The 15,667-nt window shown below is 37.9% G+C and overlaps 3 protein-coding genes and 1 non-coding gene across 5 annotated transcripts; 1 reads left to right on the forward strand and 3 right to left on the reverse strand.

Moving 5' to 3' along the window:
* The first annotated feature begins 2,545 nt into the window (after nucleotides 1-2,545).
* LOC117908970 (microtubule-associated protein TORTIFOLIA1-like) lies at nucleotides 2,546-9,159 on the forward strand. Its single transcript, XM_034822837.1, has 6 exons — nucleotides 2,546-3,769; nucleotides 5,162-5,353; nucleotides 6,198-6,300; nucleotides 6,382-7,094; nucleotides 7,169-8,056; nucleotides 8,740-9,159. The coding sequence occupies exons 1-6, from the start codon at nucleotides 3,047-3,049 to the stop codon at nucleotides 8,935-8,937; spliced, it is 2,817 nt and encodes a 938-aa protein (XP_034678728.1). The 5' UTR covers nucleotides 2,546-3,046; the 3' UTR covers nucleotides 8,938-9,159.
* Nucleotides 9,160-9,236: 77 nt separating this feature from the next.
* LOC117908972 (probable serine/threonine-protein kinase PBL23) lies at nucleotides 9,237-12,156 on the reverse strand. Of its 2 annotated transcripts, XM_034822840.1 has the most exons (6): nucleotides 12,037-12,156; nucleotides 10,897-10,985; nucleotides 10,654-10,823; nucleotides 10,364-10,553; nucleotides 9,883-10,274; nucleotides 9,237-9,781 (listed from the first exon to the last, which is right to left on the reverse strand). In XM_034822840.1, exons 1-6 carry the CDS (start codon nucleotides 12,057-12,059, stop codon nucleotides 9,488-9,490), a joined length of 1,158 nt encoding a protein of 385 aa, XP_034678731.1. In that variant the 5' UTR covers nucleotides 12,060-12,156; the 3' UTR covers nucleotides 9,237-9,487. The 2 variants fall into 2 exon arrangements, with proteins under 2 accessions (XP_034678731.1, XP_034678730.1); XM_034822839.1 differs by lacking the exon at nucleotides 12,037-12,156 and having other exon boundaries at nucleotides 10,897-11,778.
* Nucleotides 12,088-14,907, reverse strand: LOC117908971. Its single transcript, XM_034822838.1, has 2 exons — nucleotides 12,434-14,907; nucleotides 12,088-12,172 (listed from the first exon to the last, which is right to left on the reverse strand). The coding sequence occupies exon 1, from the start codon at nucleotides 14,452-14,454 to the stop codon at nucleotides 12,472-12,474; it is 1,983 nt and encodes a 660-aa protein (XP_034678729.1). The 5' UTR covers nucleotides 14,455-14,907; the 3' UTR covers nucleotides 12,088-12,172; nucleotides 12,434-12,471.
* Nucleotides 14,908-15,595: 688 nt separating this feature from the next.
* On the reverse strand, nucleotides 15,596-15,667 carry LOC117909696. The gene has a single exon (XR_004650427.1). It is a non-coding gene; the product is annotated as a small nucleolar RNA R21 (small nucleolar RNA).

Raw genomic sequence — 15,667 nt, forward strand, 5'->3', positions numbered from 1 at the left:
AGGTTATTATCTAGTAACTGTTTTTTAAATTGTTTTTCTAAAACAATTTTTTATTCTTTAAAATAAAAAAATAGAAAAACATGTGTAATAAATAAAAAATCATAAAATAGGTTTTTGTTCTTAAAAATAAAAATAAGATGGTTGTAAAAAAAAGGAGCAATTTTTTAGTTATTTTTATTACTTTTATTTATTTTTTTAAGATCTTTTTCGAAAAAAATAAGTATATAAATATAAAGAATAATTAAAAATAAAATATTGCATATAAAAATTATTTTTAAAATATATTTCATAATATATAAAACATGTTAAAAACATTTTAGGTTTTTAAGCAATTTTTTGTTTTATAAAATATCAAATAACAAATTCACAAGATTGTGAGACTAAACAGACAGATACTCGTTATGATGTTAAATAAATCCTCATACACGAGTTGGGGTCAGGATTGACTCTTACACCATTTGTTCGGTCCTCATGACTTTAAAACTCATTTACAAAATTAAGAAGATATATATATATATATAGCGTAAAGAACTTTATTCCTTATTTCGTTGTGAGCCTAATTGTGATGTTTCACATCAAATTAAGAATAAATTTTCTAACGCTATATATGTATAGGTTATTTTTAATTTTATAAACATATTTTAAAGTTGTAAAAACTCTTTTGAACTCAAAGTAAACAATATGTATACCAATTAAGTATAAGTAGTTATAAATGGTATCAAAATCAACCATCAACCTTAATGTAGAAGTTTGTTTACTCTATGAGGGTGATTGTCTATTTGGTCTTACAACTCCTTGAGATACGATAAAATGTAGTGTTTTTGTAGAGGTGATTATGATATTTCACATTATATAAAAATGAAACTTTTTAACAATATATATATATATATATATATATATATATATATATATATATATATATATATATATATATATATATATAAACTCATTTTAAAATATTTAATTCATTTTGCTCTTATTTGAATTTTTCTTTTTAAATTCATCTTTTCAAAAAATAACTTTTATCATATTTTAATAACATTTTTAAATAATATTATTTTAAAATCCAAACTGTTATTTATAATTTACAAAATAGAGTAATATTAAATCTTATAAATGGTTAATTTGATTTTTGTTACTGCTGATAAAGAAAGAAAGAAACAAAAAAAAAAAAACAGTTTACAAATATCCAATACATGAATCACAAAAAAGATTGGAATGTTTGTGGTAGAAACACAAAATCTCTTGTTTTTTCATAGCTCACCAAATCCTACCATTATCCATCGAAGATTAAGAAAAATCGGTAGAAAAACAAAATCTCTTACTCACAAAATCCGACCATTATCCACTGAAGATTAAGAAAAATCTTATCTAAATTCAGCTTCCTCCAACATATCAATATTATTATTTTTTTCATTTAAATTTATGATCTAAATCATTCAAATAAATGATGAAATATAGATCGAGAATGCAACCTTCTGAACATATAAGACTTTATGATTGAAGATTATTTTCAATATGATACCGAAATAATGAAAATCAAATCCTATTTTTAAAGATAAATAGGGTTAGTCTTGGCATGCCTTTTTCACACTCTAAATGTGAAATCAAACATGCTCCCAAATGCTATATGCAATTCTCAAGAGGCATGGAAAATATTGTATCACTCATCTCATTGGCATGAAATAAAAAAACCTCCAACCCTCATTAAAAGGAAACTAACTTCATAATTGCATATTTGTTAGGATTTCTAAAGAGAATAATTGCTTGATATACTTACTTATTTTACATTGGTCATGTTATAATAAACATCTTGTAATTATCGGAACCGAGAAAATTTTTGATTTAGGATTTAAGATTTAAGATTTAACTACGAATCAATGATAATAAGATCCAAATTTCTAAAATAGTTGTAAAATGGGATTGATTTAGGTTAAAGCTTCAATCTAACTTATCAAAGAGAATATACATCATTATTAGAGGTCCCATTTGCTCCTTTATATCCAAAGAGGCCCAAGTCCCATAGACGTGGAAAGTTGAGCAATGAGTCTCCTTCCTTCCGAAGTAAATTCCAATTGGTTTCAAAGTATTTTTAAATGAATAAAAAAATTAAAAAAAAAAAAGTTCAACAAAGATAACCCTTTCCATGTGATATTCAAAAGTGTGATTTAATTTGACTCCATATTTAGATTAATTTGATTTAATTTTTTATATTTTTATTTTTTTACTCAAAATATATATAAAAAAATGACTAAAAATATTTAAAATTTGTCATAAAAAATAATTTATTTTCATAATAAATTCTCAAAACTGATTTTTATGGGTTAAAAAATTTGTTTATTATTATTATTTGCAGTGAAGAACAGAGAAGGGTTGACGTTTTATAGTTTAGTTTGGATATGAAAAACATTTGGGTTTTTTTTGGATATATGAAATGAAGAATGAAGAGGAAATGACCAGTCACCCACAGGGGCCACAACCCACAGAGTGGACAAAATTGAAGTGTCCAATAGCCTACTATGACCCGTCCAAGTATGAATCTGGATCTATCTAATTCGATGTTTGAGACCCAGATCTCAATTTTCAAAAATTAAACAAGACTTTTTTTTTGAATTACTACTGTTCTGTTATGGGTCTTGGAGATCTGAATGTGGGTGTGACTGCGAAATGGCAGCCTTGATTTTCCTTTCGGATGGTGGGTGACGCCTCGTTCTCTCTTGCCTTTGCTCTCACACTACCTCTCTATTTCTCTCCTTCCTCTGCAATCACACTTTATCTTCTTCTTAGAAGCCTTGCTTCGTACTCTTTCTCTGTCTTAAACATTTGGGTTAATCTCATCAATCTCTCTCTTTAATCTGCAAGCGTTCTTACTTTCTCTCTACTCTGCAACCCCAGTTTCTCTCTCACTCTCTCCGCATTTGGGTTTGCGTCTCCTTCTGTAATTTGCAATCTCTCTGTCTACATTTGGGTTAATCTGCATCTCTCCCCCTAAGCATTTGTGTTACTCGCACATTCTCTCCCACTCTTAGTATATATCGCCCCAACAATGGCTTCAGGAGGAACCAAATCGTCAAAACCTGCAAAACCCCCAAACCCATCTTCAACTTCTCAGTCTTCGGTCAGATCAACATCCTCTTCTGTCTCCACTCACCTCGCGATGGTGGAGCTCAAGCAGCGCATTCTGACCTCCCTCTCCAAGCTCTCCGACCGCGACACCCACCAAATCGCCGTTGACGACCTCCACAATCTCATCCAGAATCTCTCTACCGACTCCGGCGTCTCCATCCTCCTCAATTGCCTCTATGAGGCCTCCTCCGATCCCAAACCCTTAGTCAAGAAGGAGTCTCTCCGGCTTCTCTCTCTCCTCTGCACCTCCCACCCCGATTCCACCTCCACCCACCTTACCAAAATCATCTCTCACATTGTCCGCCGCCTCAAGGACTCTGATACCGGTGTCCGGGATGCGTGCCGCGACGCCATTGGTACTCTGTCTTCCCTGTACTTGAAGGGTGATGGTGGTGGCGGTGACAATGGGGGATTTGGGTCTGTGGTTTCGCTCTTTGTGAAGCCTCTGTTTGAGGCAATGATTGAGCAGAACAAGGGGGTTCAATCAGGGGCTGCAATGTGCTTGGCTAAGATGGTGGAATGCGCATCAGACCCGCCTGTAGGCGCCTTTCAGAAGCTCTGCTCGAGGGTCTGCAAATTGCTCAACAATCCGAATTTCTTAGCAAAGGCTGCACTTTTGCCTGTTGTGGGGAGCTTGTCTCAGGTACGATCATGTGGTTGATTTATTCTTGAGTTTTTGTTTTTTGACTTGTTATTGCAATGTACTTTTGATAGTGAGGTTGAAATAAATGGTCAATTTGGTTGCTGAGGAATCACAGGAAAAGGAACTAGAACTTAGACTAATAATATTTATTATGAAAAATTTGATGATACTGTTCAAATTTTTGCTCCCTTTGATTATTAAGAAGTCTTAGGACGAGAAAATGACAATAAGCGGGGGGACAAACCTGGTTAGCTGCCTACGTGTGCCTCGTTCTTTTTGAGCTTTGCTCTGCTTCTTAGCCCGGATAATCTGGTTCTCTCAGTGATCCATTCCACATTGACCCCTCTCTTAGATGTGGCTTCACGGAATTTGCTTTCGCCTTTGTGCTCTGTCCCCCAAGGGAAAGGGACATGTGCACATGGTTTAGTTGAGCTGTGAGAAGGGTAGATTCTTCTTGTTGGGTGGAGTAGAGGCCATTCAGATCATCTCACCAGTGGGAAGCTTTGCTTATTGAGTACTGTCTATTGCGATGGGGAGCTGTCTAAGAGGGGCCCTATCTTTAGCCTGGGTGGGTGGAGTCTGCTAACTGTTCTGACCAAGAATAGGTAGTCCGCCTGACGATCAATCAAAGTGCTTGACAAAAAATAAATTGTCAAATTTGAAGATGTAATGAGAGTGAGACACTGTTTTAATTAGCAAAGGCAGGCAAGACAAGAGAACTTGGACACTTCATTGAAACTGATGATCTGGTTGAAATTTTCTCCCCATTTGATTGCTAAGAAATTCAGGTGACAAAAGGATTGGACTGTGAATCCAATCTGAAAATGCCCAAGGTCCAAATTTTTGTTCCTCTTTCCTGTTTAACTCATTAGTCTGACAGAAGATTATTGGCCTTTTATTCCTTCTCCTTAGTGTGTGCATATATTGATATAATATGATTCAGTATGGGTCTCAACAGAATTCCAGTTTTTGAGGTGGTGTGAAATTTAATCGAATGAGTATGAACAACTTGATCAGATATTAGTGACACATGTTTAGCTTTATTTGAGTGAGATGAAAGGATGGTTTCATCTGGCTTTATATATGATGTTTGTATTGAAACCATAAGCAAGTTCTTATGCTTAAAGTAGATCCTTATGTTTTTGGTTTACTTTTTATTTGTTTCTTTTATATCTGCCCATTGTGCATAAGATATATGAACTTATATTTCTTTATTTGATACTTCATAACCGCTCCTAATTTTCATTCCTTGTCATGCTTGATAACTCTGATGTTGGTTCATTATGTGGTGAATGAGAATTGAGATACCAAGCAAAAGGTCATAAATTTTACTTGCACCAAAAAAATGAAGAAGCAAATTTAGAACTTCTAAAGGATTATAAACTTTTTCAGGTAGGAGCAATTGCACCACAAAGCTTGGAAGCAGTGTTGCAAAGCATTCATGACTGCCTTGGGAGTCCTGATTGGGCAACACGCAAGGCTGCAGCTGATACATTAAGTACTTTAGCAATGCATTCAAACAACTTGATCATGGATGGAGCTGCTTCTACACTGGCAGCACTTGAGGCTTGCCGCTTTGACAAGGTATCATTTTGAACTTATTTTTCTTCTGCACAAGAATCCCAGTTTTTACCCTTTTTGCCATATTACCACTTATCAAACACTTATCAAACACTGGAATACCATAAAGTTGGTTATGTGCATAACTATCTGTCCCTGTCTAGATTTGGCACTACCTCTTAAAGTTCTTCCATTCTGTTGTTGTGGAGCTGCATCAAAAAATCATAGATAGAGAGATTTCCCAAAAGAATGATTCTAATACAGGTTCTAAACACCTAAATGCTGACTAATCTCATAGCTAGCTAGTCATCACCCAAGCTACAGAAAATTGAATGAGAATCTCTTGCGAATAAAAATATCGAAATGCACAATGAAGAAACATATGATTCATCAATTCTGAATTCAGTTTACACTTGCTAAATGCAAACCTCTTTGGAATTATTAGATTTTCTGAGATCATGTACTCTAAAGTCTAAAGTATATTATTCAAGACCACCAAACATATAAAGCATTTCAAATTTTGACGGGATGGGAGATTTTTCTAAAGGAAGTTTACTAAAGACAAGGTAAGGATTTAGAAACATTAAAAACAAATATTGGGTTGTGACTTACACATGAATAGAGTTACAGTGGGACATACCATTGTCCTTGATGCAACATAGAAAGCTTCTCAGGAAGCATATTTAACTTGTTTGAAGTCCATCTCCTAATATTCATTGCTTTCACTTGTGCTAGTCCTCTTTAGCGGTTATGTATTCATGATATTTTTATGTATTAGGTTCCATTAAACACTGATCATAATTTTTTTGCTTTGATATCTTACTCATGTTTGGATGCTCCTGTATGAATTTTTTAACTGCTTTTTCAGATAAAGCCTGTGAGAGATAGCATGACTGAAGCACTGCAGCTATGGAAGAAAGTTGCAGGAAAAGGAGATGGGGTTTCAGATGATCACAAAGCTACATCTCATGGTAAAAGCAGAAGTAATATTTCTTTTCTTTTTTCTTTTTTCAATTATCTAATCCTGTTCTGTTACTTTCTTAATGCTTCAGATGGTGAAAATTCAGAGCCAGCTGAGTTTTCTGACAAGAATGGCCCAAAAGTTTCGAATCCTGGAGAGAGAAAAGCAGAAGCATCAGGGAAGGATTCATCCAATGGTTCTTCCCCTGCTAATGATTCTGTTTCCAAAACTAAGGGTGGTAGCATTCCAGACAAAGCAGTAGGGATATTAAAGAAGAAAGTACCTGCTGCCTTAACTGACAAAGAGTTGAACCCAGAATTTTTCCATAAACTTGAAACAAGGGGTTCTGATGATTTGCCTGTAGAAGTTGTTGTCCCTCGTAGATGTCTTAATTCTGCAAACTCACACAATGAAGAAGAATCAGAACCAAATGATGCAGATTTAAGGGGAAGGTCAAATCTCATGGAGCCTGATGATGTTCATGGATCTGTCAACATTAAATATCGTAATGCAGAGAGAGGAAATGCTGGCTTGTTTTCTAAACAACGAGATTTTGATGAAGTTGCACGGGATAAATGGGCTGATGAGAGAGTAAATGGAAAAGACTCTAGAACAAGAGCATTTGATATTGATGACAGGATTGATATAAACCAAAGGGAGTCATCTGGTAGTCGTGTGGGTTTTTCCAAAACTGATGTCCAATCTGAGGGATCTTTCATGAATAACAAAGGAAATTGGTTAGCTATACAGAGACAACTATTGCAACTGGAGAGGCAACAAGCTCATCTGATGAATATGTTGCAGGTATGTTCAATTAATTTGGATTAAAGAAATGGTTTCCAAATCTGATTTTAGTTCACGATATATTTATATGGCAGGATTTCATGGGTGGGTCTCATGATAGCATGGTGACTTTAGAGAACAGAGTACGGGGCCTTGAGAGAGTTGTTGAAGACATGGCACGGGATTTGTCAATATCATCAGGTAGGAGAGGTGGTAATTTTATGGTGGGATTTGAGGGATCCTCCAATAGGTCTTTAGGCAAGTATAATGGCTTCCCTGATTACTCAAGTGCCAAGTTAGGAAGGGGCAGTGATGGACGAATTCCATTTGGGGAAAGATTTGGCCCTTCAGATGGAATTGCTTCAGGTATGAGGGGCAGGGGCCCTCCATGGAGATCAGACATGGCTGAGGCCTGGGATTTTCCAACATATGGTGCTCCCAAAAATGGGCAAATGGGCTCTAGGAGAGCTCTGGTGAGTGGTCCTGTAGATGGTAGATCACCAAAAGCTGAACATGAGAGTGATCAGGTTGGTAACAGGAGAGCTTGGGATAAAGGTGCTGCACCTGTTAGGTTTGGTGAGGGCCCTTCTGCAAGAAGTGTCTGGCAAGCTTCAAAAGATGAAGCTACTCTAGAAGCAATTCGGGTGGCTGGGGAAGATAGTGGAGCAACTCGAACTGCAAGAGTAGCTATGCCTGAATTGACTGCAGAAGCTATGGGAGATGACAATGTTGTGCCAGAGCGGGATCCAGTCTGGACTTCTTGGAGCAATGCAATGGATGCACTTCATGTGGGCGATATGGATTCAGCTTATGCCGAAGTTTTGTCTACAGGGGATGACCTCTTGCTTGTGAAGCTAATGGACAGATCAGGCCCTGTAATTGATCAACTCTCAAATGATGTAGCAAGTGAGATTTTGCATGCCGTTGGGCAGTTTTTGTTGGAGCAGAATTTATTTGATATCTGTTTGTCTTGGATTCAACAGGTATGTTTTTCTCAATTTTTAGTTCTTTTTCAACTGCTTTATTTGCATTCTGTGAAATTTAATCCTTCTAAATGATTCAGACCATAAAAGTAATATCATAAGTGCTCTAAAATTATGGATTTTCTTGTTTAGCATATGATCTTTACTCTTGATTCTGCTGGAAAAATAATAGGAAGACAATGCATTTGGTATTTGGGAATTGGAATGGAAATAGGATGAGAATCAAAATCAAAATCCTAGAGAGAGTGAAATTTGGTTTCCTTACTAATGAAATTTTTATTTTCATACCCATTCTTTTTTTTTCTTTTTTTTTTTTGATAGGTAAATAAGAGATTGTATTAGAAAAGCCTAGAAGCGGCGAAAAAAGTACACATACCCATTCTGAAAAATGATCCAAACACATTAATGAATGGGAATGAAATTGATTTCCCATTCTCCTTCTCTATTCCAACATATCAAACATGACTTATGTTTTCTACCTTAAGAGATTGGAGGTCTAGTGCTCCATATACCCTCTTTCCTCATAATTAGTTGTTACTTTCATTGCATTGAAATGCTTTCCCATGTACTCTGTTCCTTTCTCAGTTTTCTCTATACAAATGAAACATATGTTGGAACTTCTAAATAAAGATGATTAGTCTGAGCCTTAGCATTTGGTTTTATTTTAATTGTCTTCTCTCCAGTTGGTAGATGTAGTAATGGAAAATGGACCAGATATCATGGGAATTCCAATAGAAGTAAAGAGGGAGCTTTTATTGAACTTAAATGAAGCTTCTGCAACAACAGACCCACCTGAGGACTGGGAAGGTGCAACACCCGATCAACTCTTGTTGCAGTTGGCATCTGCCTGGGGAATTGATCTGCAACAGCTTGAGAAGTAAGCCCTAGCTTACTATAGCCTATCAGGTAGTGTGATTGTATTTCATATTAAGACTTTTTTTATTGGTTGGTTGGGTTTATACATCTTATATGTCACATATGTAAGTTGAGAAACTCGAAAATGAACAGAAATGGTTTTGAGCAAATATGCAAATTGAGCATTGCAACATTATTTGATTTGATTGAAGCTGGCAATGAATATGTGTTCCATCTTTAAGATTTAATCTGTCACCAGCCTCTGTCATTTAGCAGTAGATATATGGCTTTGTTTCAGATGAGATTTTAGTTTCAGTTGGGTTGATTGAGGAATGGGCAGTTGATATCATAAACAGAAAGTAACACCCTCTCCCAGTCTTCGTCCATTTAAAAATACCTGTTACAATACAAGCTCTATAACGACGAAAGAGTGCAAAATTTTCACCCAACCATCCATCAAGAAAAAACAAGTACTGAGCTAATGGTGATGTGGTTGGTTTCATAGAGCAGGCCAAAGCTGCAATATGCTTTCAGTTCTTAAGATCTTTCTCATTCACTAACCCTAGCTTCTCTGACCTACCGAGCCTCTGGTGTATCCTCGGTCTCAATACCTCTATCATCACTGTTTCCATCAACGGTATCTGATGCCACATCGTCTTCTTCTGCACCCTCATCTTCAATGTCGTTTCCGGCTAAGTGTGCTAGAGCTATGACAACGTCAGTGATCAAAGGCCGAGTACTGGCCTCCTCTTGGAGACACATGGCTGCAACTGCAATAGCTTGGTAGAGACCCTTTGTTGGGTAGTTTCCTTCAAGCGAAGGGTCTGCCATTAACTTAAAATTTCTTCTGTCTTTAAGCAGTGGCTGTGCCTGCAGATCAGGAACATGATCAATTTCAGTACTTGAAGTTAATGGACAATGTTGCGTTTATAGAAGAGAATGCATGCTTGGTTGGGAAGATTGAAACATACCCAAGTAACTAGATTCTGCTCATTTCTTGGTCTTGAATAGTCGATGACCCTCCGTCCTGTGATGATCTCTAAGAACACAACTCCAAAGCTGTATACATCAGACATTGTAGTTAACCGGCCTGTGAGGGCATACTCTGGTGCACAATAGCCGTATGTCCCCATCACCCTGGTGGAGACATGGGTGTTATCCCCGGTTGGACCTACCTTGGCAAGTCCAAAATCTGAGAGCTTTGGATTGAAGTCCTCATCCAACAGTATGTTTGATGCTTTGAAGTCTCTGTAAATTACTGGAGGGTTGGCTGTTTCATGCAAGTGTTCAAGTCCTCTTGCTGCTCCTTCAGCAATTCTCATCCTGGTGATCCAATCCAGAGGTTTCCTATTTTGCGATAAACCTGGAAACCCGAGTTTCTACTGTCACTCTACGCATGAGAAACCATTACCAAGATATAGCAGAGAAAAGCAGAAGCAGTTTGGGGCATACCAAGAAGGTGATCCTCCAAGGAACCATTGGCCATGTACTCATACACTAAAATCCTTTGATCACCATCCGCGCAATATCCAACCAAATTGACAAGATTGGGATGGTGGAGGAGACTCAACATCAGAACCTCCACGAGGAATTCTCGGTTTCCTTGGAATCCATTCCTGTCCAGTTGCTTAACAGCAACAGCCTGAGTGAGATGAACAAAAAATTAAAACCATAAGGTCAGCTTTTAGAAACATCTCTCATCTTCTTCTGAGAAAAAGTATTTAAAAGGATAGCAGTAGTACTTGGCTTGGGTTGTCAATGTAGCCTTTGTACACCCTCCCAAAACCGCCTTCTCCCAGCAAACATTCACGTTTGAAGTTCTTAGTTGCAGAACATAGCTCGCGAAAAGTGAAAATCCGGGTAGAAAGATTTCCCTGTCCAATTTTTGTTATGTACCTCCTCTTGCTGCTCGCTGCATGAATCATGATGAGATATGGGAAGAGATTCAAATTGGGCAATCTGTACTTTGAAAGATAGAAGTTTACCAGATTTGAAGGAGATGTTAGCAAATGAACCTATGCTCTTCACCAACTTGTAATCCCTAATGCTCTTCTTGAATGACCTCCTCGCGATCCTGTTATCCGACATACAACATGAAAAGCAGTTCATTTTTCTTCCCTCTGCTTCCTTCAGTCCAATGAAATGCAGACTCAAAACAACCATCACAGCCTCCACCTGAATCTTCAAGGGTCTGTTAACATTCACAATAATTCCTATTTTGTAGAATTCAATTCAAAGACCAAGAAGAGGGGTCCAATTCAGAGACTAGGTTGGCTGAGAAACCAAAAATCTTGGCTATGGAAAGAACCAGATCTTTTTTGGCCCCGCAGGAAACAAAAGATTTCCCACCATACTTGTTTTGCTTCATTATTTCCCTCCAAACCCATTCAATCCGGAGAGGCAATTGAAGTAGTCAACTTTGCTATATTCAGAAACCAACATTCCATAACTACCTCTCTTTCTCTGTACCGGATTTTTCAAAAATTAGTTAAAGCCAAAGAGGTTCAAATCCTCTCTAACTGAATTTTCAATAATTAGTCAAAGGCAAATGGGTTTATTTCTCTCTTAACAACTAGTTTCAGAAGATATTTAGGACAAATGGGCATGTATTCTCTGTTTCTCTCCCCATGTTGCTATGATTTTTTTAGATTTGTGCCAAAAAGGATCCCTATTAATCGATCAATATGAAAAATCCTCCAGCCCCATGACTGCAAAATTTAACTCACAGCATTCAATTTTAGTAAAAAGATTTGATACAAAATGCTTTGTAATTATTCTGAAAAAAAGAGTATGATCATCAAATCATTTAAGGAGTCCCATAGACATCAAGACATAGTGTTCCAGTTCCAAAACATTCAATGGGTCATTACTCAACATTGATGGCTAGGACTTCACCTTCTGCCTTATGCAGCCATGGCTCATTCACCACAGCCTTGGCTTCTGCATATATGGATAATGGATTTGTGAGTAATTCCATTCCATGGATCCCTACAACATTACCGTGATTCACAAAACAAGAATCCCAACACAAGTTGAATGGCTTAGACCAAATCTGCATGTTTTACTGGGAAAATAAGCAAAAAAGGAAAACAGAAAATCATATAAACACTAGCATAGTTTATTACCTGGCTCTAATCTTCATGCCCATCCTTTTTTCCCTTGTCTAGCAATGGCACAACACCTTAATCAGCTTCTTTTCTCTGCTTAGTCTTCTCACTCAGTTGGATATATTCACAGTCTCTCCCACTGCTCCTCACCAGCCTTGAAAACCAGAAACCAAAACAAAAAAGGAAATGAAATATGTAGTGGATGTTCTGTGCTGGATGTAACTTAAGATCATAAGAAATGATTAAAGAAGAGGCTGAATGACAGTCAATCTCACAATACAATTCAAAGCTTCTTCTGGTAAAATCTAGCCACAGTTGTAAAAGCAGAAATCGGGATGGTTTTGTTGCTATTGAATATTTTCCCCCAACTATCATGTTGAACACTAATATTTTCTGTTGAATACAGGAAACCTACCAAGATCTGTACATGATTATCATCTGTAACCATGTTAACTATTGCTTTGTGATGCTAGTCAAACGTGCAGCCAATCTTTCTGCTTTCAGCTCAGCAATCACTCTTTCAAGCCTGCTAATACGAGCTTCAAGTTCCAGTCCAGGAATCTCAACTGCTTTGTAGCTCCTGTTCTGTCCTTCATTATCATTCATTTTTGGAGTATTATAAACATCACTCTCATTAGCAGCTTCAGCAGCTCCCTCTGAACATCTGGGCACAGCTTCATTCTGCATAGTTTTTTCTATCTGATGTATCAGGTTGCTTCTGTGGCCAAAACCACGAGGAACATCGCCATCATTATCTCCTTTCTTTCCTTTTGAACTCCTGAGATAGCTTTCAGAAGTCCTGGGGTACACCATATTGTATTTATGAAGAAAACCAGGAGGAACCTCAGCATTATCATCAACCTCTTTCTTAACTGTTGAACCCCATAGAGATCTTCTACTTCTCCGCAAACTTCTTGGCTGCCTTATGACACCCGTAAAGGCAGCTTGTGAAGGCCAAGTGGACTGCTTCCACCATGACAAGTATTGGGTGGTAACATCGCCCTCAAACAGTCGAGATGGAACATACAACTTCGCATTCCAAATCGGCTTACCGTAATTACTCCAGGCAGTTTCAGGACTCTCATGGGATTTAGTGACAGTACATGGAAGATCTTGATCAATTCCAAATTGCATTGCTACACGATGAGGGAGATACAGTTCTATACAGTCTATTCCAACCAGCTCACAGACCCTTAGGCATTGAGCAAATGATTGCAATTCTTGATCCAAATACGGATCAACCACCATCCACTCTTCTTTTTCAATGTAAAACTTGGGGAAAGACCAATTGCTCATTGTGGTGGCATAAGGCCGCCATTGAAAACAGTCTTGAGCAGAGTCTAAAACCATCCTCACATTCTCAATTTTCAACCTTTTCAATCCATGCCACCGGGCTATTCTTGGCTCACCATGATTCATGGCATTAGGCTCTGGCCGCAGCCCGGGAAACCTCTCCCAAGCCCAAATCTGAACCAGGCGAAGAGGAGCCTGGAGAGCGAGTGATAAAACATCACCATCACTTCCATCCATCCGTAATTCTGTTGAAGCTATAATTGTTTCCTTCAACAAACTCAAGTCTCTGTAAATGCTAGCAAGAACTGCAGGCCCAAGCGCAAGCCGGGTGCCACGAGCTAGATGGATTGCCACAGAAAGTAGATTCCTACCAATAGCATTTGGAAACTTTTGGCCGAAGACATACCTTGATAACCACAGGGAAAGAAAGGCTATGTGCTCCAATTCACTGCCCTTACCCATGAATCGCTTCATCCATTCCTGGTGGCAGGACTTCAAGGTTTTCTTTAACTGTGTTAGCAATTTCAATAGGTTTTCTTCAAGTTTCATCAACTCAGTTGTTTCGAGAGGCTTGGAAACAGGCTCACCTATAACAGAGAAACCCCCCAAAACTATGATATCCTCCAGTGTGATTGTAGTTTCACCCCAAGGAAAGATGAATGAGTTGGTGGAAGGACACCACCTCTCTGCAAGGCCCCAAAACAGATCATGGTTTCGTCGGGTTTTGTAAGTAGAACACATGATTGCTTCATTAATTCCAGCTTTCCTCCATGTAGATTGGTGTTGAGGATGCATTTGATCAACCCAAGTTTTCCAATTCTTTTGTGGGTCTATCCACCCAGTGAAAACCAGCTTCAACGGCCATTCACCAGGTTCAAAATCAGTCAGTGGAGAGGAAAGAGAAGGAGGTTTGAAGAGAGGCTGTTGGTTGATGGAAGCCAGAGAAGGTTTGAGGAAATGGGCAGTTCTGAGAGTTGGGTTTGGATCAGTAGTGAGTGGGACCATGAGCTCTTCTCTTTCCTCCACAATGGTCTCTGGTTGTTCTCCTGCCATTTTCTCACAGGTCTCTCTGGTACAAGGGCTCATCAACCTCTTACACATAAACAGAGATAGACTTAACTTGGGGAAGGGGTCAAAACCCATTCACATTTTATATCATGTCCAAAGAATCATAAAGGCTCTATCTGTACTGGGTTTCTCTCTCATATCTGCAAAGCATAAGAGGACGAAACGCCAGTATTGTGTCTCTGTCCCATCCAAATCATCAAAAAGGAGAAATATACCAGTTTGGGGTGTTTTCTGCATAAACTGTGGTGTCTCCACCTGTAAAGGCCTGGCAAGCCTTTATGTCTCAGCACAGGTACACAGCACCAAAGCCCATAGCAATACCATTTCTATCTTCCTGTCACTGCCGCCTGGGATTCCATGAAACATAAAGTTGCTTCAATTTTTAGGCCTTTTAGGCCCTGAGACACTAAGAATTAGGAGGGGTTAGTTGGGGGAACATAAATAGTATTGTCTTCTGTGCCTAAGCACCAACTTTAGGAGGGTATTTCTTTCTTTCACCTATGTTATTTCCATGAACATTCCATTTGAATTTCAAACTCTACTGAGTTGATTTAATTAACTAGATTGGTAAAGAGGTAGGTCACAGGTAAACCAGACCCATTTTCTGTAAATTCATTGATAATCCCACAAGTGGATGAAGAAAAATTCCATAATTGGCTCATCATCTTCTTAGCTTTAAATTTGAAGTATCTGTTCCTTGGTCTTGTAAGGAAATTCAAGTGAAGTTTGGAGCTTCAAATCATCCCTTTTACTTCTTGTTCATTACCATGATTAAATTACTTATAAGGTCAGGATTTCGATTTCTCTTTTTTTCATAGTGTCTCTCAGCCCATTGGGAAGTAGTTGCAGGGCACCCTGACAGATAAAAGCTATTACACTTCATTTTTGCATAGACCAAGCACCAGCCCACTACTCTTATTTTACATAAAAATCTTCCTAGGCATGGCAAAACAAAATCCCCCAAATTCCCTTGAAAAAAACCAGTCAAATCTTTAAAAAAAGAAACAAAAAGGTTTCCCTCAGACTCTATCATCCACAATGTTGTTTCAGGCTACCACTTTTACTTTGAATAGAATTCATCACAGGGCAGCCCAAAAGAAAAAAATTGCTTTTCAGGAATTCTACTCTTGAACCCAGTTGAAAACAAAGGACAACAAATAGTTGGGAACAAAAAACACATCATATCCTAACCAAATCACACAGTCAAAGCATATCGCATCCCTCAGAATTGAGTGTCATTCATCAACAGAAGTCAGGCCACTACTTTCAGTCATTCTTCATAGGGATG

The sequence above is a fragment of the Vitis riparia genome, chromosome 19 (genome assembly GCF_004353265.1).
Source record: "Vitis riparia cultivar Riparia Gloire de Montpellier isolate 1030 chromosome 19, EGFV_Vit.rip_1.0, whole genome shotgun sequence".
Lineage (NCBI taxonomy): Eukaryota > Viridiplantae > Streptophyta > Magnoliopsida > Vitales > Vitaceae > Vitis > Vitis riparia.